Source organism: Astyanax mexicanus, chromosome 24, assembly GCF_023375975.1.
Source record: "Astyanax mexicanus isolate ESR-SI-001 chromosome 24, AstMex3_surface, whole genome shotgun sequence".
NCBI classification, from domain to species: domain Eukaryota; kingdom Metazoa; phylum Chordata; class Actinopteri; order Characiformes; family Acestrorhamphidae; genus Astyanax; species Astyanax mexicanus.
Genome location: NC_064431.1, coordinates 6,428,239 through 6,453,416, shown reverse-complemented (window position 1 = coordinate 6,453,416; position 25,178 = coordinate 6,428,239). Strand labels below are relative to the sequence as shown.

At 38.6% G+C, this 25,178-nt stretch overlaps 1 protein-coding gene across 2 annotated transcripts in view; it reads left to right on the top strand.

Annotated features, from left to right (window-relative positions):
• The window catches only part of cdk18 (cyclin dependent kinase 18), a 548,438-nt gene that overhangs the window by 86,926 nt on the left and 436,334 nt on the right, over positions 1 to 25,178 (top strand). Inside the window, exons 12-16 of one of the 2 annotated variants that reach the window (XR_007429358.1) lie at positions 275 to 380; positions 1,552 to 1,594; positions 11,500 to 11,590; positions 11,686 to 11,763; positions 13,563 to 14,583. Coding sequence is in view for 1 of the 2 variants with exons in the window: in XM_022682308.2 (XP_022538029.2) it covers positions 275 to 380; positions 1,552 to 1,594; positions 11,500 to 11,590; positions 11,686 to 11,763; positions 13,563 to 13,597 (353 nt within the window). In the remaining variant the exon portion in view is untranslated. Of the gene's footprint in view, positions 1 to 274; positions 381 to 1,551; positions 1,595 to 11,499; positions 11,591 to 11,685; positions 11,764 to 13,562; positions 22,979 to 25,178 lie in introns of those variants that run through there. The other variant, XM_022682308.2, reaches the window with a different exon arrangement.

The following is a 25,178-nucleotide window of genomic DNA, read 5'->3' as shown; positions in this document are numbered from 1 at the left end:
TTTACAGTGTTATGTCATTTCAAATTGAGTGTTTTTTTCTAAAAGCCTTGCTTTATACTCTACACTCTACTATCCAGACTCCTCAGGATGTTCAGGGAGCTAACAGGGAACCTTCCACCCAGATCCCAAGTCCCCCAAAGTGCATTATTATTTGTTAAGAAAGTTCAATCTGCTTTGCTGTAGCAATATGCTACGTTTTTTGTCAATGAACAATATGGCTGACGTCTCTTCAGAGCACAAATTAATCCATTCTGTCTCTTTTCTTTTCAACCAGGCTCCCCGTCTGAGGAGACCTGGCCTGGGATTACAGCTAATGAGGAGTTCAAGTCCTACATGTTCCCTCAGTATAAAGCCCAGGCTCTTATAAACCACGTTCCCAGGTAACGATGGTACAAAAGAACTGCAGTTAGCCGCTAACCCAGAGTAATGCTACGTGTTCTCTAATTTCTTAAATCATGGGATGTCACCAACAGTGGTGGTTGAAGTTCGTGAACCAAATAAAACAAATAAAACTATTAAAATAAAAATATTAGACTCACATTTACATTTACTGTATATGTGGACATTTAGGAATAGCAGATCATCTAGGGTTTTATTTAAAGAACAGGAATCTAACAAATCAGATCTTCATGTTTCACAAGTTTGTGAAAGTGTATCATGGCACGAATGATGGAAATCCTCATCAGGATTAAAAAGCTTACAAATCCTTCTATAAAAGTTTGGACTCAAGTTTGGATGCAATAAGTTTGGATGCAATACTCTGCACAGCCACAACCCCAATGTAACTTCTAAGCAACTGAAGGCCTTACATTGACTAACAAATCAATGTAATAGCAACGACAATGGTGGCCATGGCAAGCTTGCAGAGAGAAAGCTACCGTAAATAAACATGCCAGAAGATCTTTTTGGTTTCATTGAGAAGCATTATGTTTGGAGAAGGACAACAATGTATTTGTAGCAAATTCCATTAATTCCATTTAATAATTGGGAATTATGCCAGGAAATTAAAAAATAATAATAAAAGGTTTGGGCTGTTTGTGAGCTGAATCTCAAGAGAACATGGGTCATGCAACAAGACAATGACCCTAAACACACATCAAGTCATTCTGCTGAAAAATTATTTAAAAATGTTTGAAATGGATTCCTAATTTCTAATCAACAGGTACTGGAAACATTTAGCTGGAGATAGCAGCAGATACACAAAGCAAAGATTTACATACTTTTGTCCCTCAGAGACTCAGATATATAATGTAATATTGGGTAATGTTCCTCAATGAATAGGTCTAATTTGTTTGTATCTATTTTTAAAACTAGTGTAAAAAATCTATTTTTAATTTTAATTTAATATTGTGCAAAAATGTAGAAAATTTAAAAGAGTTCTAGCTCTACTTTATGTGTATGAAAATGAGACCTCCAGCACTCTTTGAAATTCATCCTTGAGCTTTAAACAACCAGGAACGAGAACCTTCAAACATATAGTTTAATACATATTTTAAACCGCAAGTGCGAGTAGATGTGACTTCTCACTTTCTTTCCAATATATTATTGCAGGCTGGACACAGAGGGCATTGACCTTCTCTCAGCTCTTCTACTGGTGAGTGCAAACATCTTAAAAATGCATGAATAGTTGACCTTTTGCTATTTCATCCGTAAAAACTGCTTCTTCAAGGTTTCTTTGGAAAGGAAGTTTTTCTATTTTGGAATCATGGGGGATAAAGAGAGCTGAAAGTTTTGAAACTTGGCGTGGTTAAACATAATGGTGTATGGTTTAACCCTTTAATTACTGTCATTTTCATGAATTTACGAGCCTCCCATTACCTGGATAATGGTGAGATTATATATTTTACCTGGCAACTCTAACTGATGCAGTGAGTAGCTTCTCACTGGTTAACAACCATGTACAAGGGTTGGAGAGTGAAACTGAAACACCTGTCATTTTAGTGTTTAGGGAGGTTTCATGGCTAAATTGGAGCAGCCTGGTGGCCAATCTTTAATCATTAATTGCACATTATTGCACCAGTAAGAGCAGAGTGTGAAGGTTCAATTAGCAGGGTAAGAGCACAGTTCTGCTCAAAATATTGCAATGCACACTATAACATTATGTGTGACATACCAGAGTTCAAAAGAGGACAAATTGTTGGTGCACGTCTTGCTGGCGCATCTGTGACCAAGACAGCAAATCTTTGTGATGTATCAAGAGCCACGGTATCCAGGGTAATGTCAGCATACCACCAAGAAGGACCAACCACATCCAACAGGATTAACTGTGGACGCTGTAAGAGGAAGCTGTCTGAAAGGGATGTTCGGATGCTAACCCAGATTGTATCCAAAAAACATAAAACCACGGCTGCTCAAATCACGACAGAATTCAATGTGCACCTCAACTCTCCTGTTTCCACCAGAACTGTCCGTCACCACAATCAATTATTGTGGTTTAAAACCAGGTGTTTTAGTTTTATTGTCCAACCCCTGTAGAAAGACTTATTCGGTGGTATTGGAAAATATGTTTTCAGATCTGTTTCAGATCTGAAACTACTAAAATCCTTACGCATTATCAAAAAGTGGATGGTATAAAAACAACAATAGAACTCGGAGATATGTTTAATAGTGAAAGTAAGAGCTTTATCACATTATCACAGGTTCTGGGGTTTGATATGATATGTGAATAATGGTTATAGTTCACTGCAGTCTTTAGTCATTGATCTCATTAAACACCGGAATGCAGCTAGCGGCTCAATGATAGCTAACAGGAGTAGGCTTGACGTGCGTTAGCCTGGACGCTAACTATTTTCCAAATTGAATTATTCAGTGATTTTTGATTTTGGAATGATGTGCCTGTGCTGGCTAGATATGGAAAGTTCTGTGATTTTTCCTATTATTTTTTTTTTTACATATGTAATGAATTACTTTAATTAGATTAAATGTTATAATCGCTTGACTGCTCTAGTTGTCATGTGAGTTTACCAGTTTGTGTCAGAAAAAAAATAAGATTTTAAGAAGAAGGTAAGTTAAGGTTTTAGTTGAGATACAAGGATTTCTGATTTTGCCCTCTAAACGCTTACCGTATATTGTATGTAAGCTCATAAAACGGTGATAATACTGAAGCTGTGAGCCTTTTTAAAGCATTTTTGTTGGGTGTTGTGTTTGGGAGGGTAGTCAGCATCATTTAGGCTCAGGTTCTTATTCATAACCCCGCAGCTGTTTTGTGCGTATGTTAGTATTCTGCACTAGAGGCATAAAGGGATTATTTTTCCCCTCATTTTCTGGCTGCTGTGTCAGGTTCTAATAAAAGCTCTAGCACTGGGTGCTAACGCTGAGTCGTCCTGGCTTTGTTAGTTTACCACACTACACCCTTCCACACTCTCTAAACCACGCTAACAACTCTATCCTCTATCTTTCCCCTTAAAAAAATCCCTCTCAGTCTATAACTGAGCTTCATTTATACACTGCAGGCGCAGCTATGTGTGTCTGGAGATGAATGTTTTGGTAAAAATCTATATTTGGGATTCACAGAGATAGGAATTTTTCTCAGAGATAATGAGGGGAGCCCTAGTTGACAACCATGTAAGAGAAATGGTCCCATATGTACCTTCACACCCTGTTACCATCATTATTATTCAGTCCTTTTACTTGTTTGCACATACAGTATGTACAGATCCATAAACTCACAAATATAAAAAATAATTACATGTATGATGGTGCTAGGTAGAAAGTGACCCAGTTAAATGGATCATGGGTCAATTATGGCAATAGCAAGTACTAGTGCATCTCAAGAAATGATCAAATTATATCCTTAAGAAGTTTCTTTATTACTTGTTTTTGGAGGAGTCCATCTTAATATTTGTATCTCAGACAGTTCCTTTGGTTTGCCCTGAATTGAATTTTAAACAGAAAATTAATAGGATGCGTTAACGCTTTTACGGAACAGTATTTTTCGCACTATAAGGTGCATCGGGTTATATGGTGCATTTTATGCGACACTAGTAATTAATAACTACTTTAGTAGTAGGATCAGGAGTGTCACCATGTTTTCCTTCATCTGTAAAGCTAAGCTATTTTAAACAAAACTTTAATTCTTTAAAAAAAAAAAGTCCAATGAGCACTGGATGTTAATCTACACAGATTTCTTGCGGTTAGCGGCTAATGCCACCCGACAAAGCTACACTGAGAAACTGTGAGAGATCAGTTAAGGCAGGGTGATATTAGCTAGCAGTTCATCCCTCGTAGCTTGATTTAACATGGTAACATGCAGACTACAGTCCGATAATACTCACCTCTGAATGGCCAGAGCTAGCGCTTAGCGTGGTTAGCGGCTAAAGCTAATAGTGCTCCAGCAGTGCTAGCCAGAGTCAGTTGCAGACTACAGGGCGATAATACTCACCTCTGGGAGGCCAAAGAGCTAGAGCTCAGCGCGGTAAGCAGCTAATGCTAATGCTGCTGAAGAACTAAACTGAAACTAACTCCTGTATAGCGCTGTACTTCAGTAGAGTGGCTTTACTACTTCTTAATACCTGACTCGTAAAATTCATACATAAGGCGCATAAGGATTAAAAGTGAAATTGACAATTTTGGGGGAAAATTTAAGGATTTTAAGTGCGCCTTAAAGTGTGAAAAATGTAGTAAAAACAAACCTTTTATTTATGCTTTTTATCTACTATTTATTTGATATTTATTTATTCACTGTTACTCTTTGTGCAATAATACTGGTCCACCCTACCATAATCAAATCTTTATGCACTAGATGTATATATTTATTCTTTACTATATATCATGTTTTAAGTATCTTTTATATATTTCCTTGTAATTGTTTTTTTTTTTTTTTTTTGTATATATAGATTTATTATTATTTGTTTATTTTTTTCCTAACCTGTTTCTCTGTCCTTTCCTCTGTGCTGCTGTAACATGTACATTTTCCCATTGTGGGATTAATAAAGGATTATCTTATTTTATCTTATATTATCTTAGGTTTCATTTGTTAGTTTTAAACCCCTGAAATAAGGAGTCTTTGTAGAAAATGTCTTGTACTTGTGCAACAGCTTAAATTAATCCTGAAAGTCTAAACTTTAGTTGCAGCTTAGATTTTTCGTTTTAAATCCAGTATGGTGGCCTGCAGAGCCCAAATCATGAAGTTTTTGTTTAACTCTCTAAATATTGATATTCACTGATTGATTCATTGTTGGAAGCTTGCTGGATTTACCTGTTGTTTTTGAGTTCAGCACTTTCACTCCAGTCCAGTTGTTGAGGGACTCTTGTGGTCATGTAGACACACTCATTGACTATTCCTGGCAGACTCGTCGAGCTGTCCAGCGAAAAACAGGATCCTGTCGGGGGCTCGGTAGTTGAGTTTGGCTGAATTGCGGGTGGCTGATGAAGGCGTCGGCGGCGGGCTCTTCACCGGCTGCCTGCTTCTCAAAGTCCAATTAGAGTTAGCAGCAGGAAGTGTCAGGCAGAGAGCTTTATAGCGCTATGAAACCACAGGTAAACAAAGGCAAGCTGACAGTGCTAAATTCTGCTTCAGTCAAACTCAGGGAGGTAGAGGAGGAAGAGCTGTTCCGAGTGCGGAGCCCCCCTGAGTGCACAAATGGAGGGAAAGTACTTTTGTTCCAAAAGAGAAATGTTGTAGAATAGTTTTTCTATTAGTACTTCACTTATTAACTCATACAGACATGTCAAAAGTCATGGAAAATAATGGAAAAGCGGTAAATTGTTAATTGACCAAAAAGTGGTACAGCAGGGGATGTCTTGGGAATGCCCGCACTTGTAAGTTCTGAGGTGTTATCTGGCTTTAACAGCTTTTGTTGGTTTCCTGAACAACCCAACACTGCTAATGACACTGATACAAAAGATACAGCGAACATGGAGATATTAACCCTCTATTGCATGTTGTTGCCATATGGCAACAAATTCTTTTTATGAGTATTTTCAATAGAGAATGACATAATATCCACCACTTTTCCCATTGTGTGTGAAAATGGGACTTTACTTTTGAAATATTTATCAGTTTGATGACATCAGTTAATCAGGAAATCCTGTTTGCCAACCCTTTCCATGTGGATGCGCCACACTGTGAAGGTCACGTCAAAGTGGGAACCTATACATTGCTAGTTTTCAAACTTCAAGACATATTTTGATCATAAAAAAATTCAACATAAATCTGGGGAAAGTAAGCTTTCATTTTTTATCATTTAATCCAAATATAAAGTTATACTTTCTCTGTAAAAGGCAAAAATGAATTTGTTGCCATATGGCAACAACATGCATACAGTGACATTCATTCTATACATGTATCCTAATGGGCTCCCATTGAGTTACGTGGCACTGTATTTGCAGATAGGTATATGATTTTAACTTGAAAACATATTTAATTTCTTAACATTATGCTATTTTCACATTTTCATATGATATATTAACAAATATATTAATTTCCTGATCAGAAAAAATATTTTTTGCAAATGGTTTGTTATGGAAAGTGATAGTTCAATAGCTGTTTTTCTGCATGTATTGTATCAGTCAGCTAAAACTTCTTCATTTTCATCCTTAGAGCATGTTCACCGAACCCGCGTTGTTGCCATATGGCAACAAATTACCAAGTACCCCCCCAAAAAAATTTTTTTATGATTTTTGTTTTAATTTGAATTATTTAACCAATTTGAAGTCACAAAAACACAATTAAAAAAATATATGATGTTTAAAAAGTTGTTCATGCAATAGAGGGTTAAAGCATCTTAGTTTTCAGAGAAACTAAGCTTCGGGAACAATTTGGCTTTTTTTTTTTGTTTAACAAGTTAATTACCGTATTTTTCACACTGTTATAAGGAGCATTTTAAGAGACTCTATAAGGCAGGGGTCGGCTATAAAGTTCTTTCTAAGCCATTACGTGGCGGGCTACAAAAAAAAATTCTGTTTTGTAAAATGAGAAAATGGGAAAATTAAGTGTAATAGGATGCAGGGCTACAGACTAGTACCTCTCCAGCCCAGAGGATTGTTGAACCCAATTGCAGAAAAGTTTATCTCAAATCAGGTAAACCCAAAAAAAAAAGGAAAGGATGAATAAGTAAACACATCGCTCCTCCCACAGGATCGAACCCGTGTCATCAGGGTCGCTGTCCAATATGCTACTACTGCCCTGGCAAGTGAATTAGGACACAGCCAGGAAAAAAACGCCCTTACAAGGAGATCGGGAGCCCAAGAACGGGCGGAAAATCAAAAACGTGTGGAAACTAAAGTCACGCCGAGGAGTGCTAGCTAGGGTTAGGAGCAGGTTACAGGCCAATAATTCCCACCTCAGAATGGGGAAATAGCAAGCACGTTTATGTTAATGCTGCTCCAGCAGTGCTAGCCAGGGTTAGGAGCAGGTTACAGGCCAATAAAACTAACCTCAGAACGGGGAAATAGCAAGCGCGGTAATGCTAATGCTGCTCCAGCAGTGCTAGCTAGGGTTAGGAGCAGGTTACAGGCCAATAATTCTCACCTCAGAACGGGAAAATAGCAAGCGCGGTTATGCTAATGTCGCTCCAGCAGTGCTAGCCAGGGTTAGGAGCAGGATACAGGCCAATAATACTCACCTCAGAATGGGGAAACAGCAAGCGCGGTAATGCTAATGCTACTCCAGCAGCGCTAGCCAGGGTAAGGAGCAGGTTACAGGCCAATAATACTCACCTCAGAATGGGGAAACAGCAAGCGCGGTAATGCTAATGCTGCTCCAGAAGTGCTAGCTAGGGTTAGGAGCAGGTTACAGGCCAATAATACTCACCTCAGAATGGGGAAACAGCAAGCGTGGTAATGCTAATGCTACTCCAGAAGCGCTAGCCAGGGTAAGGAGCAGGTTACAGGCCAATAATACTCACCTCGGAATGGGGAAACAGCAAGCGCGGTAATGCTAATGCTGCTCCAGAAGTGCTAGCTAGGGTTAGGAGCAGGTTACAGGCCAATAATACTCACCTCAGAATGGGGAAACAGCAAGCGCGTTAATGCTAATGCTACTCCAGCAGCGCTAGCCAGGGTAAGGAGCAGGTTACAGGCCAATAATACTCACCTCAGAATGGGGAAACAGCAAGCGCGGTAATGCTAATGCTGCTCCAGAAGTGCTAGCTAGGGTTAGGAGCAGGATACAGGCCAATAATAATCACCTCAGACCAGGGAAACAGCAAGTGCGGTAATGCTAATTCTGCTCCAGCATCTACATTTTGGAATATACTGACCACGAATGCAGATGAAGCATAACATTATGACCAGCAGTGACACTGAGGTGTTTAAAAACTCCGGCAGCACTGCTTCTTCTGATCCACTCTGGTCTACTCTCTGGGGTCCTGTCCATTGAAGAACAGGGTGAAAGGAGGATTAAATATAATGCAGTATGCAGAGAAACAGATACAGGACTACAGTCTGTAATTATACTGTAGAACCATAAAGTTTTTTTATATATCAAGTGCAGATAAAAAAAAAGATGTATAATGGATTTAAAAAGAAGGAGATGGTCATATTGTTATGCATACTCTGTGTACATAACAATATATGCTTATGTAGGGGGTAGTCATAGTTGTTAGCTGGTGATTTATTAATATGATGATGATGATTATTATTATTATTCCAGAATAATGCGGCATTGTTTCTCAGTTGCGCATTAGCGGAGGTAGTCCTGCTTGTCTGGAGATCTGCCTGTGTCCCGCAGCGCGAGCATGACGGGTAACCCGTCAGCGTGATGAAGGAGCAGGGTGATCCGTTACCGGCGACAGCGCGCTTAATGAGCGCGGGCCTCGCACCTGTTTCACATCAGGAGCCGCACTGAGTAATCGCAGCCGGCTTCAGACCGTGACAAACGGAGCGCTCTGTGTGATGTGCTGCTTCATATGGGAATTGGGAGGTTAGAGCTGAAGCTTACTGATGCTAATGCTGAGACACACACACACACACACACACACACACACACACACACGGGGGGGGGAGAGACAGTGCATCACACATATGCTGTTTATGTCACTTGATGTATAATGCGGATGCATTCAGGTGTAGGTCATTAATAATAGAAAGACACAGAGTCAGTAAGGTAAATGTGCTGTGGCTGGTTGTTGAGTCTAGGCTGACTGAATTATCAGTAGGACTAATGCAGAGCTACTAAACTTGGCCAGGACTCACTGTCACCTCATTAAAGTTTTGGCAACAACATTATAATCCAGGACTGGATTACAGCTGCTGTGTTACAGCTAATAAATAATATATAATATAATTGAAAAGTTACTTTGCTTCAGTAATTCAGCTCAAAATGCGAAACTCATATATTACATAAATGTATTACACACAGAGTGATCTATTTTAAGCGTTTATTTCTTTTATTGTTTATAACACTTTGGACTTAAATAATAATAAACACAGTGGATCAACACCAGCAGATGACAGACATGTCTCTCCAAACCATCACTGATTGGTGGAAACTTCACACTAGACCTCAAGCAGTTTAGACTGTGTGTCTCTCCACTCTTCCTCCAGACTCTGCTCCCTCGATTTACAAATGAAATGTAAAATTTACTGATGATCAGTGATGGATTGTTTGGAGCAGAGACTGTAAAAAAGATGGACGCCGTGTCGCCGTTCCCATTCATTCAATGAAAATGAAGCCAAAATCTTCCTCCATGTTGGCGATCCGGAAACCCGAGTCTGCGCAGTAGAGACCAGAGGAGGGAGAAAGACTGTGGAGAGCAACCTACTCATTTAAATAACCCCGCCCCTGAGGGCTGCCTCGTGGTCACAGACTGCAGAGCGGGGCGGAGCGGAGCTGACGGTCTGTTACTGGTCCCGCCCATAAGCAGCCCTTTTACAATAACCACACCTTTTATGAATAGAGCTGAATAACGTTTTAAAAACCGAATTCTGTGGGGATATAAAAATTTGACAATATAAGCAGAGGTTACACTAGCTGCTGCATTTTAATAATGGAGGTAGAATTACAGTATATTAGAAAAAAACGTGATTGAAAGTCTGTTTTGCCATTGAAACCTATGGGGATGGGTGGAGTTACACAGCTTTCTGCAGCCGAACAGCAGGGGGCGCCCGACCTGTGGTGGCTTCACTTTTGAGAGACGATGCTCTGTCCAGCTATACACAGTCTATGGTTTGGAGAGACATGTCTGTCATCTGCTGGTGTTGATCCACTGTGTTTTATTATCAAGTCTAAAGTCAGTGCAGTTTTGTTTTCCCACAAAATCTTACAGAATCACTTCATGCTTCCCTCTGCTGAAAGCTTTTATGGAGATGCAGGTTTCATTTTCCAGCAGGATTTGGCACACTGCCAAAAGTACCAAATGGTCTAATATAATGTTCCAATTTTCTGAGACACTGATTTTTGGGTTTTTATTGGCTGTAAACTTATATAATATAGATCACCCTGTGTGTAATACATCTATATAATACATGACTTTCACATTTTAACTAAATTATTTTTAGTTTTTAAGTTTTTTGAGCACTAATAAATTCAGAAGCAGTAAAAAGTTTGGACTCACTGTAAATACATTTTTAAAAAATGTTATTTTTTTGCAAGATGTCATCCAAACTATGAAGAAAAACATATGGAGTTATTCAGTAAAAATGTGTTTCTTCAATCTTAACATTTTCTCAGTGAGATAGCTTTCAGTTAACAGCTGTGCTGAACTCGTCAAGAGTTAATTACTTGAATTTCTTGAATTTTCTTGAATACTTGAATGCCTCTTAATGTGTTTGAGAGCATCAGTTGTAAAGTAGTGAAGAGGTAGAGTTACAGGTATACAGTGAATAGCTCTAATTGAGTAATGTTCTAATCCATATAATGGCAAGAACTACTCAACTAAGTACAGAAAAAAACATTTTAAGCAATTCAGTTCAGTCAATCTAAAATATTTCACTTCGAAAGAGAACAAACTTTGAAAGTTTCCTCAAGTGCAGTCATAAAAATCATCAAAAACGTTATGATGAAACTGGCTCTCATCAGGATTGCTCCTGGAAAGAAAGACCAAGAGCTTCCTCTGTTGCACAGGAAGAGTTGATCAGAGTTACCAGCCTCAGAAACCACAAGTTAACCGCTCCTCAGATACTCATTTCTCAAATATTCACTATTCACTGTATACCTGTAACTCTACCTCTTCACTACTTTACAACTGATGATCTGAAAACACATTAAGAGACAAGAAATTCAAGTAATTAACTCTTGATGAGTTCAGCACAGCTGTTAACTGAAAGCCTGAATTCCATGTGACTCTACCTCATAAATCTGACTGAGAAAATCCAGCCAAAACTGTCATTAAAGCAAGAAGTGCTACTTTGAAGAAACACCTTTTTTTAAACTAAATACTAAATAATTCCATATGTTTTTTTTCCATAGTTTGATGACTTTAGCATTAATCTACAATGCAGAACAATTACTGAATTTAAAGTGTGGCCAAACTTCTGACTGGGACTGTATGTTCTTAGTTCATTGATTCTGAAATACTTCTTTCTAATCCATTCTGATCCTCTTCTCTGTGGTTTTAGTACGACACTAAGAAACGGATCTCAGCCGAGGCGTCTCTGAGACACGCGTACTTCCTCAGCCTGGGCGAGAACATCCACTCCTTACCAGACAGTGAGTGCATCACACCTCCATTTAAACACAGCCCACTTATCTGGCTCTTGATTGGGCCTCATTGTCTCCTTTCTAACCTTTTCCTCTGTCTCCAGCATCATCTGTGTTCTCGCTAAAGGAGGTGCAGCTGCAGAAAGACCCCGGCCATCGCAGCTCTGTCTTTCAGCCCCCAGGTACTGTTATAATCCATCCATCAGATAGACTCCCCCATTATCATACACTTACTTCTACAGGGTCGTTAGGTGCTGTATGAAACGCTAAGCTGTGCAGAATTGGCAGGCTGGGGTTTAAGACCAATTTAATACAGCCTCTGTAAAATATAGGTAAATGCATTCAATTTAAAACTGAATTAAAAATGAATTTGATTTAAAACAGCATGGCCATTTCAGTCGGGTCAAGCTAGTTATGATGGTGAACATTTATCTCATGGTTATCTCATGTTTATCAGCGAGCGTAGGGTATGATTTTGTATGAGTTTGATGGCTTACATGGTCTACAGGTACGATCCATCTGACCAGATATCTGACTAGATAATTCCATATGACCAAGCCTGACCAAGGTATCAACCAACATCATCAACTAAACTTGACCTAGCGTAAAAAGCTAGCTGACCAACAGGACCACAAGTGGTTGATTAGCATGTCCAATTTGAAAGTGCTGGACAGCCAGTACAATTAGCATGACCAAGCTATTCAATCACAATGACCATGGAGATCATGCTGGTTTACCAGTAGGACCAGTATGACCAAGCAAGGCAACCAATATGACCAACCTTAACCAAGCTGGTTGGCCAGCATGACCAACATGATTAAAGTAGTTGATGAACAGCATTACCAACTCTGACCAATGACAATGGTAAAGCATTACTAAGCTGGTTGGCCAGTAAGACCAAGCAAGACAACCAATATGACCAAGCTTGACCAAGCTGGCAAACTGTCATGACCAGCAAGACTAACTGACCAGTAGGAGCAGTAAGGTGGTTGACCAGCATGGATTGACAAGACTGATCGACCAGCATGACCAAGCAAGGCCAAGTTGGTTGACCCACAGGACCAATATGACCAAGCTGACAACCAATATGACCATGGTCAACCATCATGACCAGCAAAATCAAGCTGCCCAACCATCATGACCAGCAAAATGCAAGCTGCTCAACTCAAACTGGACAACCAGTATGACCAAGCTTAACCAAGCTGGCCAACCATCATGACCAGCAAGACAAGTTGACCAGTAGGTCCAGTATGACTAAGGTGGTTAACCAACAAAACCAAGGTGGCTTACATGTAGGACCAGCAGGACCAAACTGGTTGACTAGCAAATCTAAGGTGATTGACCAGAGTGACCAGGATTGACAAAACTGATCGACCAGCATGACCAAGCAAGGCCAAGCTGGTTAGCCAATAGAACCAATATGAGCAAGCTGACAACCAGTATGACCAGCAAAACCAAGCTGGTCAACCATCTGTACCAGCAAAACTAGTTGACCAGTAGGACCAGTATGACTAAGGGGGTTGACCAGCAAAATCAAGGTGGCTTACGTGTAGGACCAAGCAAGACCAAGCTAAACAACCAGCATGACCAAGAGTGATAAGGTTGGTCAACCAGCCAAGACCAAGAACAAACTGGTTGACCAGAATTATCAGGGTTACCAAGCTGGTCCAAGCATGGCCCCAAAAAAAAAAACGAGTGCTGTATACGCTATGCTGGTAAAGAGCTGGTGAACCAGTATAGTGTATGTTTTCGCCTGGATGAGCAGCTTTTCAACCACCATGACCATCATATACCAGCTCAGACCATCCGAAACCATCTTCCTCCTATCTTTTAATGCCTTGAACCCAAGCTGTTTGAGCACAATCAATTGTGAATTATTGTTTCAGGGCCTAAACCGTGAAGTGTGGGCTTAGATACAGGATCTTATAAATTAAATTAAAGTGTTTAACTCTGTTTAAATCATTTTTACTCTTAATTTCAGGCCGGGGCAAGAACCGCAGACAGAGCATATTCTAAAGGCTGATACAGTGATACAGCCATCCTAACGAAGAGGATGCGCATCGAAAGAACAACATCACTATGAAGCAAATGACTGTACCTGACCCTTCCACGTACGACCTGCCTGCCCGTCTACTGAACCCTCGTCTCAGTGATACACTCAGCTGAAGACAGGAGACTGGAAGTCTTAACACACACTGACGTCAACTGTAATCAGCACTACTAACTGTATTTACCCTGTTTACATCTGGTCCCTTAATGCGGTTTGAGTATCAGGATTGTATCTGGATGTGTTGAAACAACATAATAGTGCAGAAAAGTGTGATCGAACCCAAGACATACGTAATTTATTTGATCGCTCAATTCATACATGCACCTGAGCCACATGTTATAGAAGTGCTAGCTATGACTAGGGGTGGAGAAAATATCGATATCACGATATATCGTATTTTGTTTTGTTTCGTTTGCAATACTTTATCGATACATGCTGTCAAATAGCAATAATTTTATTGAACCATTACTGCAATTTGAAGTTCAGTTTTGCTTCATTACTCCACATGGTGGCGCTATAATCAAATCAATAGGGTAAACCTAAGGTGAAGGTTATTGTTTGTGAAATTCTGTAAAACTGACACCAAAAAATCAATATTTCTTTTAGGAATATTTTAATCTTGCTATATACAGCTCTGGAAAAAAATAAGAGACCACTTAAAAATGATGAGTTTCTTTGATTTTACCAAATTAAAAACCTCTGGAATATAATCAAGAGGAAGATGGATGATCACAAGCCATCAAACCAAGCTGAACTGCCTGATTTTTTGCACCAGGAGTAAAGCAGCATAAAGTTATCCAAAAGCAGTGTGTAAGACTGGTGGAGGAGAACATGATGCCAAGATGCATGAAAACTGGGATTAAAAACCAGGGTTATTCCACCAAATATTGATTTCAGAAAACTGATTTTAAAACTTTAGGAATATGAACTTGTTTTCTTTGCATTATTTGTGGTATGAAAGCTCTGCATCTTTTTTTGTTATTTCAGTAATTTCTCATTTTCTGCGAATAAATGCTCTAAATGACAATATTTTTATTTGGAATTTGGGAGAAATGTTGTCCGTAGTTTATAGAATAAAACAACAATTATAATTTTTCTTAAACATAAACCTATAAATAGCAAAATCAGAGAAACTGATTCAGAAACTGAAGTGTTTTCCTAATTTTTTCCAGAGTTGTATTTTGAGTATCGCAGTAGTATTGTGATGTCATCATTGTTTTGGGCAATGTATCGTGATAATATCATATCATGATATGCCCTGTGATTCCCACCCTTAGTTTAAATGCATCTGCAATATCTCCAAGACACATTTGACAACCAAAACTCCTCCCACTACAACCAAATTCAATTACAATTGCTGTGTAGCTAGCTAATTTGCTTATTCCAACCCACACAGAATTTCAAATTTAGTCTGACTTTAGTCTGGAGTTACTATTTTCCCACCAAATATACAGTAAAAATCCTATCAGGATACAATCCAGATACTTGTCTGGATAAAGTGACCAGGTGTGAACAGGGTGTACGGTTAGATTCAATTAGGTTGTTTAAACAGGTAACAGGGTAAAGAAATTCCTAGCGTCCTTAAATTTCTGACTCTATCCTTTTTCCTTAAAGTTCCTTACAGCACTGTTATCCCAAAACAAATACTCCAATTTATCCAGGCACTGATTCCAGAACCAGGCAGGTTTCCCAAAAGCATTATAGCAAAAAAAAAATTTCATTATTATTGTTAATTAGTTTCAAATTTTCTCCCAATTTTTTTCCAATTTATCTGGCCAATTGTCCCACCCATTCAGCTGCTACTCAGCCAAATATCCCCCATCACTAATGATGCCTCAACACAAGGAAAGTGAAGACTAGCACATGCCTCCCCCAATACATGTGAGCACCCGAGTAGCATCACATAGCTTACACTCGGAGGAAAGCGCAGCAACTGGGTTCTGATACCTCAGCTCACAGACGCAGCCTTGTGCTGATTGACATCACCCTTTGGAGTGATGAGGGGAAAGACCTCCATCTACTGTACCCACCCAGAGAAAGCAAGGCCAATCTCTTGGGGCTCTGGCAGATGAGGGCAAGATGCATGACCGGGATTCAAGCCAGCAATCTCCCGATTATAGTGGAAGCGCTTTAGACCGCTGGATCACTGGCACCATATACTATAATCTTTTATACTGTGCAACCCCTTTTTAAGATTCAAGATTCAAAATACAGGTTTTTCTTAAAATGTGATGTCAAGTTGTTATGTCTTTATATTTAAGATTATTTAAAGTATCACCTCTTGCTTAGATTAGACAGTTTTGCACATCTTGGCTGGATTTTCTCAGTCAGTTTTATGAGGTAGAGTCATCTGGAATTCAGGCTTTCAGTTAACAGCTGTGCTCAACTTGTCAAGAGTTTATTATTTTTATTACTTAAAATGACTAATTCTTGCCCTTTTAATGTGTTCGAGAGCATTATTTGTATTGTAAAAAGGTTGTAATCCATATTATTGCAATAATTACTCAACTAAGTAAAGAAAAAAATAACTTAAAAATAGAATAAAGAAATAATGGTCACACTTTCAAATTTGAGTACAGTTAAAAATAGCATCAAAAATGTTTTGATGAAACATGATTCCTTATGTGTTCCTTCATAGTCTGGATGACTTCAGGATTAATTTTCATTGTAGAAACAAATAAAGTGCAAACTTTTGACTGGTAGTGTATATTGTACATTTGGTTTGACATCACACGATCACATTTTACAAAAGTTATACAGATTTATTCATTACTCATTTTATATAAGATTTTTCCTACAGCCCCTAAAGTGCCGCTTGGTGCTAAAGACGTGGGAATCAACAGGATCTTGGTCAAATATACTGAGGGGTTGCAAACCCCAGGTTAAGAACCCCTGATCTAGGAGCGCTGAGTGGTCCAGCATTGCCACTATATTCAGGAGATCCCTGGTTCGAATCCCGGTCATGCATCTTGCCGTCAGCTGCTGGAGCCCCGAGAGAGCACAACTGGTCTTGCTTTCTCTGGGTTGGTAGATGGCCCTCTTACCCTTTATTACTTCTAGGGTGATATAGATCAGAGTGGGACAATTGGCCTAGCTAAATTGGGAAAAACAAACCCTCCTTTATAGGATTTTATTTCTTTATTTTGGACCAATTTTTTGGGTTAGAAGATCTGAAGGTCTGGGGCAAACAAAATAATTATGAAAAGCTCCCTACATGCTTTTCAAAGCACCCTAAAATGCTTTTGGGGAAACTGGGCCTAGATCAGTAGTCTGTCATCTGGCATAATGTCGCTGTCCAATGAAAAACAAGTATCTTGGAAACAGCAACTTTACAGGAGAAGCCAATGTAAAAAGAGTTTATTTCAAGTCATTTTAAAGTATTTCTATTGGTCCGTTCATCAAGAAATTTTAGCAGAGTGTGAGGGACAGTTTGTCTGTTCAAATTATCTAGTAAACTAAAAACTGACAAAAATGGAGATACTTGTTTTTCATTGGACAGCGATGATATATGATCTGATATAGAATTGTAAGTGAAATTGCCCTGGAAAGCTGCATTAAACCTGATATTACACAATATTAAAAAAAATACAATAACAACTACTACTACTACAGTGTTATGACCAAAAAAATAGGTTTGTCCCTTTGAAAAATGATAGACAGGGATGACTGGCTTAATCCAACAAAAAAAAAAGTATTTTTCTTAAATGTAATGTAGTTTGTTCAGGTTCTCTGCTGTTAACTTCAGTATAATAGTGAGTGTACACTGACCAGCCATAACATTAAAACCATTCACAGGTGAAGTAAAAACATAGAGTATCTGGTTAAACTAATTTGATAACAACAAAATGACTTGATGACTAGACTTTTGATGATAATTAGCTAACCATTTACAGTGAGAGGGCTCAAACTTTGGGGGATCTGCCTATTGATGGGCCAGGTGTCCACCATTCTGTCATTGAAAAGCACGGTCGCCGGCATTGCTAACATGGCGTTAACAACATTGGATGAACCTGGTCGTTGGCATTGCCGGCATTGCTAAAGTTGTGTAAGTGATGTTGGACGAGCCTGGTTGATAGCATTGCTAAAGTGGCATTGGCAATGTTGGCCGAGCCTGGTTAATAGCATTGCTAAAGTGGCATTAGCAACGTTGGCCGAGCCTGGTTGCTAACACTGTTAACGTTGCATTAGCGATATTGGCCAAGCCAGGTCGATGGCATTGTTAAAGTCGCATTAAGAATGTTGGATAATTTAATGTTGGACAACCCAGCTGTAAGCATTGCTAACATGCCGCTAACAACAATGTGCATCCCGGTCGCCGGCATTGCTAACGTAATGTAAGTGATGTTGGACGTGTTGGTTGCTAGCATTGCTAACACAGATTTAGAAATGTAGAACTAGCCTGTTCACTGGCATCATTGATGTGGCATTAGCAATGTTAAGCAAGCCTGTTTACTGGTATTGTTAATGTGGCATTGGCCACATTGGATGAGCCTGGTCACTGGCATTGCTAACACGTTGCTAACAACGTTGCTAACGATGTGGTGGAAGCGACATTGGCTGAGGCTGGTCTTTGGCATAGCTAATGTGGCGTTAGCGATGCTAGCTATTTTAGATGAGCCTGGTTTTGTTATTGCTAACGTGGTGTAAGTATCATTGGACCAGGCTGGTCCCTGACATCTCTAACACAGCATTAGATAAGCTGTGTAAAGCTGGTTTTGTAAACATGGCATTAGCTATGTTGGCCGGGCCTGGTCACTGCCATAGCTAATGTGCTGTATCATTGGACCACCATCGTCGCTGGCATTGCTGACTTGGAGTAAGGCATGTTGGCCAAGCCTGGTCGCCTGGTTGCTGGCATTGCTAATGTAATGTAAGTGATGTTGGATGTGTTTGGTTGCTGGCATTGCTAACACAGACTTAGAAATGTTGGACTAGCCTGTTCACTGGCATCATTAAAGTGGTTTTAGCGACGTTAGGCGAGCCTGGCATTGGTAATGTGGCATTAGCCACATTGGATGAGCCTGATTGCTGGCATTGCCAATGTGGCGTTAGCAGTGTTGGACGAGGCTAGTGCCACTGACATTGCTAACATGGTGAAAGCGATGTTGAATGAGGCTGGTCCCTGGCATGATGTGGCCATAGTGATGTTAGATGAGCCTGGTTGTTGGTATTTCTAATGTTGGTTTTGTTACCATGGCATTAGCGATGTTGGTCGAGCATGGTGGCTGCCATAGCTAATGTGGTGTAAGTACCATTGAACCGACCTGGCCACTGGCCTTGCTGACATGGCGTTAGCGACGTTGGACCTGGTCCAAATTAAGCAACGTCATGAATGAAAATAGAAACTGTACCATGCTAATGGGTCCACAACGGCACAGATCGGTACGGCACAGCCTTAGTAACAATTTGGCCCCGCAGTGTTGAACCAACTGCATGGAGGCTCCACTTCAAAACTGAAATGACTTGAAAGATCTGGTCTTTGTGCACCTTCAGAGGTCTCCTCATTGGTTTAGAGACATTTTGGCGTCACAAGAGATGCCTGCACAATATTAGGAGGTGGTTTAAAGGTGTTTTTAATGTTATGGCTGATCAGTGTATTATGTTTGTATCTCTAGATGTTCTTGATGTACAGGAACTCCTTGTACTTGAATTTAGTACTTGAAATGAATACCTGAGCTATTAGCGTAGGCTCATATACGCTAAACTTCAGACACCTGAACACCATCTATCCAAGAATTTCATTCTGACAGTTTCTTTATTCAAAATACATTTGTGAAAATTAAAAAAAAAAAAAACACCAGGTTTTGACATTCCTCCAGATCAGCCGCTCCGCTGATCAGTCAGGTTGTGAGCCATTGTTTTTAAGGTAGTATTATCTGAACACTGTCACTTTGTGATTTTACCTCAGAGATGAATATTTTCCTCAAGCATCTAAAGGTGCCTTGTAAATCAGATATGGTGATGGGTCCAACATTACGTTTCTGAAGATAAATATACTGTTCTGATATTCTTTATGATGAAGAATATCTCGTCCCTCGTCAGTGATTGCACACAATCTAATGTTCGGTATGATGAAGTGCTCTACTGTTTTTGCACATTGTATCAAAGTGTCCTCTTAAGATCCTTACTTAATTCTTTTTGGTCCTATTGTTGTTTACCTGCCCCGTTCCCAAACCCCCGCTCCCTCCCGTAACAAATGCTGCCTTCGAGTCCTGTCTCTGAAATATCGTATTTATGAGATGAGTGCACATAAACACCACCAAACACTCATTTATGAGTTGGGGGTTTAACAATACAACCTGCTGATTTAACAGCAACTGCAGTAAAAAAAAAACTGATATATACATTTTACTGGGTCATTCTCTGAATCGGATGCCCTTTATGTCCCCTAACCTGAGAGACAGAATGCAAATAATTTTTTACCTAAATGAATAAATGATAGTAAACAATTGTTTAGAGGAATTGTTTTATATGTTTCATAATGTTCTACATACCATATGGTACTACTGTCTTAGCTAAATATGGAATCATGGCTACCATTATTCAACAAATTAAACGCCATCACACTCAACCCCATCACACTCAACCCCATCACACTCAACCCCATCACATTCAAGCCTGTCACATTTAATCCCATCACACTCAACCCCGTCACATTCAACCCTGTCACATTCAACCCCGTTACACTTAACCCCGTCACACTCAACCCAATCACATTCAAGACCGGAACATTCAACCCTGTCACATTAAACCCCGTTACACTTAACCCCGTCACATTTAACCCCATCAGGGGTTAATAACTTTTTACCTAAATGAATAAATGATAGTAAACAATTGTTTAGAGGGATTGTTTTATATGTTTCATAATGTTCTACATACCATATGGTACTACTGTCTTAGCTAAATATGGAATTATGGCTACTATTATTCAACAAATTAAACGCCATCACACTCAACCCCATCACACTCAACCCCATCACATTCAAGCCTGTCACATTTAATCCCATCACACTCAACCCCGTCACATTCAAGCCTGTCACATTTAATCCCATCACACTCAACCCTGTCACATTCAACCCCGTTACACTTAACCCCATCACACTCAACCCAATCACATTCAAGACCGTAACATTCAACCCTGTCACATTAAACCCGTCACATTCAAGCCCGTCACACTCAACCTCATTACATTCAAGCCCATAACATTCAACCCTGTCACATTCAACCCCGTCACACTTAACCCCATTACACTCAACCCCATCACATTTAAGCCCATAACATTCACCCCTGTCACATTAAACCCGTCATATTCAAGCCAGTCACATTTAACTCCATTACACTTAACCCCATCACATTCAAGACCATAACATTCAACCCTGTCACATTAAACCCGTCGCATTCAAGCCTGTCACATTCAACCCCGTCACATTAAACCCTGCCATATTTAACCTCAACATATAAAACCATGTGACATTAAACTTTGTGACATTCACACTCAACCATGTCTTACTTAACCCCATCCCAATCCACACACTCCACACACAAGCACCATCTCGTTGATACCCGTCACTTTAAACCCCATTATATTTAACCCCTTTCACACTCAAACCCTCCACATTCAGCTTTGTCACAATCAACCCCGTGACACTAAATCTCCTAACACTCAACCTCATCACACTCAACCCCTTTACACTCAACCCTGTCACACTCAACTCCATAACAATAAACCTCGTAACACTCAACCTCATCACACTCAACCCCTTTACACTCAACCCTGTCACACTCAACCCCGTAACACTAAACCCCATAACACTCAACCTCATCACACTCAACCCCTTTACACTCAACCCTGTCACACTCAACCCTGTAACACTAAACCCCATAACACTCAACCTCATCAAACTCAAACCCTTCACATTTAGCTTTATCACACTCAACCCCGTAACTCTAAAGCCCATAACACTCAACCTTGTCACACTCAAACCCTTCACATTTAGCTTTGTCACACTCAACCCCATAACACTAAACCCCATAACACTCAACCTCATCACAATCAATCCCCGTCACATTCAACCCTGTCACACTCAATCCCCGTCACACTCAGCTTTGTCACACTCAATCCTGTCACATTTAACCTTGCCACACTCAACACCATCACACTCAACCCCTATGATCATGCCTGTGGTGGGAAAAGTGAGAACTAATCAACTATCAAATGAAATTATAAAAAAATGTATATTTATACAGGATAAAAATATTGCTCACTCACTTTCATATGCTTTTCTTTATTACTTCACTTTACTTGCAGTAATTAAAAATATATTTGTCTATATCTCAGTTGTTCCAGGTGTTTCAGGGTGTTTGAGTTGTTTCAGGCCAAAACCAATTAAACAGAAACCTCTTTAAAATCTCTTACGAGCTCGTAGGTCATAAGTACGAACTTTCAGGTTCCAGACTCGGGGGCAGCATTCTCCCTGCCTTAGGCCTGCAGTTAAAGCACTGCGTTTCTAGTGAAAGCCATTGAGTGCGGCGAGTCGTAGTGGTGTTGTGTTAGTTTTGTTTTTTGAGTTGTTTTAGTTGAACAACAGCGAAACTGCTGAAAAGAATGCACTGTATCTCAACAGCCACCAGGAGGCAGGATGCATCAAAAGGTTAAACTACCATGAACAAAGGTAGTAAAGAGTGTGTGTGTGTGTGTGTGTGTGTTTGTGTGTGTGTGTTATGGAGTCAAAAAAGGGTCATAAAGATGCAGTTGTTTAAACGCAGTTACAAGTTTCAGTACATTTGTGACTTCTGTTTTACAAACTCAAAATCTTTATGACCCTTTTTTGACTCCATAGTGTGTGTGTGTGTGTGTGTGTGTTTGTGAGAGAGAGAGAGAGAGAGAGAGAGAGAGAGTGTACTATAGTAATACACTTCACCCCAACTTTGAATTAGTTTAGTTTTAGCGAAACTGCAACAGAGATTCCTCTCCAGATCTTCTATATGTGAGTTTTGTGGTAAATTTAAAAGAAATAAAAAAGTATTTTAAATAATGTATTGGACAGAATTAATATATATAAATATAAATATATATGTATTTTAACAAGTGTCTTCTTTATTCGCAGTGAATTTTTGCCAGACAAATTGAGATGACTGTATTAAATGACTTTAGATGATGTCTAAATGTTTTATAAAAGATTTAGATTTTTGTATGAGATGTGATATTAAATATTTTGTGTGATATGTCTATTCTATTTCCATATACTGAAGCTGAATGTATTGTGAGTGCTGAAAAATAAAAAAGAAGCCAAAAGTGATTGAATAATTAATAACTAAATAAATTATAAACCTCCATATTGAACGCCTTTGAGTGTGAAATCTGTGTGTGTGTGTGTTTCTGTATAATACATTATAAACAGTGGGGACAACTCAATTAAATATGAAGTCCTTGGCCAGATATATATTATATAGACTGACAAATAAAGTAAATAACACTAATTAACTGGTTACAGTCATGTCACCTGTCATGTCTTGCAGTTAATGTGTGTAAAGAAGAAAAAAAATAATAAGAGCCAAATTGTGATGACTAAACAACTGGGTCAGAACTTCCCCAAAACAGGACGGGTCCAACATGGGTCCTGTGGGGTGTTGCTGGTGTGCAGTGTCAGTACTGGAGGTGGAAATCACAGGGCATCTCACGATACAATATTACCACAATACATCGCCCACTATAACTATGATATCACGATACTGTGATTCTGCGATACTCCATATTTATATCATAAAACAATTCTTCACGATACTTTATGGCATCTGTTGTACTGAAGAGAATAAAATACTAAATAAATACAGGTGTCAAGAAATGAAGTACAAATACTTTAATACTTTACCTAAATAGAAATGTTGATTATCTATACTTTACTGGAGATTTGTTTTGGCAACTTTTTACTTCTACTCCTTACATTTTAAAAATAGCCTCGTTACTCCTATTTTATTTCCGCTTGTTTCCATTACAATAAAACTCCTATCCAGATCAATATGGAGTTAATTTTGTGCTAAAAGTTTTATGTAAAAAAAAATAAAATCTGCAATCAGATTTAAAAATCGAAAGGACAAATTGTATGTTACAAATTCAATAAAAATATATATAAATAGCAAATGCATATTTTTAAATATACTTGGTTACTTTATATCCTTTGCAGTTATTTGAAAATTATTTTAGTTTGGATTTTGCCACTATTTTAAGATATGGAAAGAAAGAAAGAAAGAAAGAAAGAAAGAAAGAAAGAAAGAAAGAAAGAAAGAAAGAAAGAAAGAAAAACAATGAAAAAGAAAGAAAAAAAGAAAGACTGAAAGAAAGAAAGAAAGAAAGAAAGAAAGAAAGAAAGAAAAATTAAGAAAGAAAGAATAATGAAAAAGAAAGAAAAAGAAAGACTGAAATAAATAAAGTAAGAAAGAAAAAAGAAAGAAAGAAAGAAAAAGGAAGAAAGAAAGAAAGAAAGAAAGAAAGAAAGAAAGAAAGAAAGAAAGAAAAACAATGAAAAAGAAAGAAAAAAAGAAAGACTGAAAGAAAGAAAGAAAGAAAGAAAGAAAGAAAGAAAGAAAGAAAAATTAAGAAAGAAAGAATAATGAAAAAGAAAGAAAAAGAAAGACTGAAATAAATAAAGTAAGAAAGAAAAAAGAAAGAAAGAAAGAAAAAGGAAGAAAGAAAGAAAGAAAGAAAGAAAGAAAAAGGAAGAAAGAAAGAAAGAAAGAAAGGAAGAAAAAAGAAAAAGGAAGAAAGAAAGAAAGAAAGAAAGAAAGAAAGAAAGAAGAATGAAAAAAAGAAAGAAAAGGGAAGACTGAAAGAAAGAAACAAAGAAAGAATAATGAAAAAGAAAGAAAAAGGAAGAAAGAAATAAAGAAAGAATAATGAAAAAGAAAGAAAGAAAAAGAAAGACAGAAAGAAATATAAAAACCTGTATGCTAACATGTAAAACACATGTGATAAAAGCAGGGTTACAAGTGTTATCATTTTAATTTTGTTATTTATATATATTTTATAGAAGCTGTGCTCACCAGACATTCGAGAGGCTCCACGTTTAATTTCCGGCCCAATATTAGATTATCATGAAGCCCATATTACACAACACCATATGGTGCTTTAGCTGTGTTATTAAAGAGCACATGGAGCCTGTAATTCGTGGTTAAGCCTGTGTGTTAACTCTGAGTGTGTACTCGTATAATAATATCCTGTAAACAGCGCAGCTCGATGGGCTACACTCGTAATGAGATGAGCGGAAGTTAGCATACATTATCTTTATTTAATTTACTTTATTTTATTATTGTTATTGGTCTTATACATGTTTTCATTCTCATACTAATGAAATGAGGACACAGTCTGCTAGTACAGTTTCACTGCTGATAAAGCTGATTTAATTCAGTTTTCTTCAGTCTGCTAGAGTAGTTAAACAAGATGCGTCTCATTCTTAGTACATTTATATCTCACTCACGTTTAGCAAACAAGTTAGCATTAGCTTCCCCCCTCAAGTTTCACTTCCACCTTAAATTCCGCCTTAAATGAGG